This window comes from Brassica napus, chromosome C3, assembly GCF_020379485.1.
Source record: "Brassica napus cultivar Da-Ae chromosome C3, Da-Ae, whole genome shotgun sequence".
Taxonomy (NCBI): Eukaryota; Viridiplantae; Streptophyta; class Magnoliopsida; order Brassicales; family Brassicaceae; genus Brassica; species Brassica napus.
In genome coordinates, this window is record NC_063446.1 from 41,734,361 (window position 1) to 41,737,725 (window position 3,365).

At 44.6% G+C, this 3,365-nt stretch overlaps 1 protein-coding gene across 1 annotated transcript; it reads left to right on the forward strand.

The window, feature by feature from the left end:
• Positions 1–239: 239 nt before the first annotated feature.
• Positions 240–3,365, forward strand: LOC106359004. Its single transcript, XM_013798773.2, has 3 exons — positions 240–1,779; positions 2,363–3,091; positions 3,208–3,365. The coding sequence occupies exons 1-3, from the start codon at positions 240–242 to the stop codon at positions 3,363–3,365; spliced, it is 2,427 nt and encodes an 808-aa protein (XP_013654227.2).

The following is a 3,365-nucleotide window of genomic DNA, read 5'->3' on the forward strand; positions in this document are numbered from 1 at the left end:
AATCAGGGTGGCGAAAAATACGACATATTAGAGAAAAATCAAAGAAAAAATTGTCAATTCGAGCACGGAAAAGACGAGTAAAGACAGAAAATTGACGGCGGTAAGTTGATTTAAGAAGAATAGCCGAATCAATACATTGCAGTGGTAAAACAACGTCGAAGTTAAAAAAAAAAGTCAAATTCTCTCTGACACGGTTTCCAATGCAAAATCCTTGGAGACTTTCCTGCCGCCCTTCCGGCATGAATCCGGCGAGCCTCACCACTGGTGAAGATCCCCCTCCCCTGCTCCTCCCTCCTGACCCTCCTGACCCAACCTCATCTCTTTCCCCAGTCCAATTTCCTCCATTAGGTACCAAACCCCCAAAACTTCCTCTTCCTCCAAAAACCTTATCCTCTCCCAAATCTGGGAATCCTGCTCCTTCAACTACTGAAACCTTGTTGTCTCAGACAATCTTGACTCGGCCTTTAGAATTTCTGTCTAAGGCTGCAACTTCTACTACTCCTTCACCTACCGTTGGAGTTGAAAACACTGGTCCAAATTTGGAACCAATGGCTACTGTTACAAGTGAATCTCTTGTCCCTTCTCCACTAGAAATTGAAACCTTGACTGATAAAACACTAAACTCTCAAAACCCTAATCCTAAATTCACGGTTCTTCCTCCACAGAACTCCTCCCCTCTTAACACAAATAAAGCCTCCACAACTAACCCCAAACCCGTGTCTACTCTTGTAGATGTGGAGATGGCTTCCCCAACCCCCCCAGTACCAACCTCTACTTCAAACCTCTCTCCAGTAACCCCTTTGCAACCTAACCCTCCTACCCTGGTTGAAAGAATTAGACTTTCCGAAGATAAAACCTTGCAGCGACTAGCGCCAGTATCCTATTCTGAAACAGGCAGACCTAGAGTTCTAATACCAGATGCTGTATTTCAAAAAGGAGCTGAGCTGCACAAGGACTTTATAATCTGCTATTACAATGGAAGAGCGCCTCCCTTCACTCAAATTCAAAGCGTGTTCAACCATATGTGGGGGAAAGGTAAAAAGCTTGAAATCCACAACAACCCACTAAACAGAACAACAATTGTGAGAATCACAAGTGAGTACCTGAGAAATAAGATCCTGGAGAAGTCCATATGGTATGTGGGAGATACTATGTTTCATACAGCCTTATGGTCCTCTACTACCTCAGCGCAGCCTCCGGCCATGGACTCCATCAAAATATGGGCTCACCTCACTGGAGTGCCTCTGGATCTTAGACACAGAGAAGGGTTAAGTCTCGTTGCTGGTTTGGTTGGAGATCCAAAAGAAACCGACGCTTTCACCTTGAACCTGGTCAGTTTATCGCTCTCTCATGTTAAAGTTGAGGTGGATCTCACAAAGCCTCTTCCAAGTGTTGTTGAGTTTGAACGTCAAAGTGGTGAAGTGGTAGAAGTGTTGGTATCATATCCTTGGCTTCCACCCACCTGCTCCCATTGCAAAGAGCTGGGTCACATTGCGCGTAACTACCTAAAACTCCCAGTACCCCCTGCTGCGCCTCCTGGTAAAGGAAAGGGCTCAATGAGGAAACCTGATAAAAAGGAAACAAAAGAGAAGTCAGCTCCGCAGGTCCAATATGTGGCAGTAAAGGATCACAATACAAAGAAACCCTTAGGTGAAGCAGAATCTGGTTCTGCCACAGTGAACCTCTCCTCACCAAGAACTCCGTTCTCAAAGGATTCTCAATCTATTCCGCTTCCTATGGATACTGAGAACTCTTTCTCTATTCCAAAATCTACTACCCGTAAAGCCCATCACAAAAAACCTTCTCAAACCTCTATTTCCTCCTCCCCTAATCCTTTTGCCATGCTAAATACTCCACAAAGTTCCCCAGACCCTCCTAGACCATCCTTGAAAAGATTTCGATCCTCTCCCACTCTCTCACCCCCCCCCCCCCCCTTCATCAAAAAACCCTTACTCTGCCTGCTCCCTCTTCTTACCCCTCAGAAATTACAAAACCTGCAACTACCACTCGATCCTCAGGAATTGCAGGCCCTGACTCTTTTACTCCTAACCACACTATCCTTACATCACCTGCACCCTCTTCTAGCCTCTCAGAAACTTCTAATCTTGCAACTACCACTCTTTCTTCAGGAGTTGCAGGTCCTGATTCTACTCCCCCTAACCATATTCCCCAAATTTCTGATCATAACCTTTCGTGTCCTTTTTCCCTTGGTTCTCTCCACTCTAATGGGGGACCAAATTTTTCTTCCTAATGAGTGTAAAACTCTTTTTTTGGAATGTCCGAGGTTTAAATGATTCGGACAAGCATCGGCCTTTTGTCAGTTGGCTTAATAGTCAACATGTTTATTTTGGAGCTTTATTAGAAACACATATCAAAGAACTTACCCTGCCCCATATCATGTCCTCCATCTGTCCAAGATGGAACTATGCTTCCAACCACCAAGCTGATGATGATGGAAGGGTGATCCTCATTTGGCGAGACCCACTGTCAGTCTCGATCATTTCCCAATCTCGGCAATCAGTTACTTGTGAAATCAAAATCCCGGGTCTTCCAGCCTTCATTTACACTGTTGTTTATGCTGCTAATACGAGCCAGGAGCGGACAGACCTCTGGGCTGAGCTAACCCATCTTCATTCTGTCTCCGACCTCGACTCTAAGCCTTGGATGATGGGAGGTGACTTTAATCAGATCCTTCACTCTACAGAGCAGTCCGTACCCTTTGATTACAACAACTCTTCTGCCATGTACCAATTCAGAGATACTCTTTTGCAAGTGGGGTTGTTTGACTCAAGATTTCAAGGGCCCAGTTTCTCCTGGCCAAATAAACAGCATGCACTCCCCATTGCTAAGAAACTTGACAGGATGCTCCTCAACTATGCATCTATTCAGTCCTTCCCTCATGCTACTTCCTTCTTCCAAGCCCCTATGATATCTGATCACTCCCCCTGTCTCACTGACTTAGCCTTCCCCTTACCCAAAGCTGGAACCCAACCTTTTAAGTTCCTTAACTATCTCACCAAACACCCAAATTTTCACCAAGTGGTTCAGGATGCGTGGAATCAGGCTGGAAGTTTGTGCATGGACATTGCAAGTTTGTGCTGGAAACTAAAAAACATAAAGAGGGAGCTCAGAACCTTAAACAAAGAAATTTTTTCAAATATTCAAGAGAGGGTTAAGGAAGCTTACCGTTTGCTTCAAATTTTGCAGGTTCAATCACTAGACTCTCCATCGGCAGAGACATTCCTTCAAGAGTCTATCTTAAGTCAAAAATGGCACTTCCTGCGACAGATAGAGGAAAGTTACTTCAAACAGAAGTCAAGAATAAACTGGTTAAGCCTAGGAGATCAAAATACTACCTTCTTTAA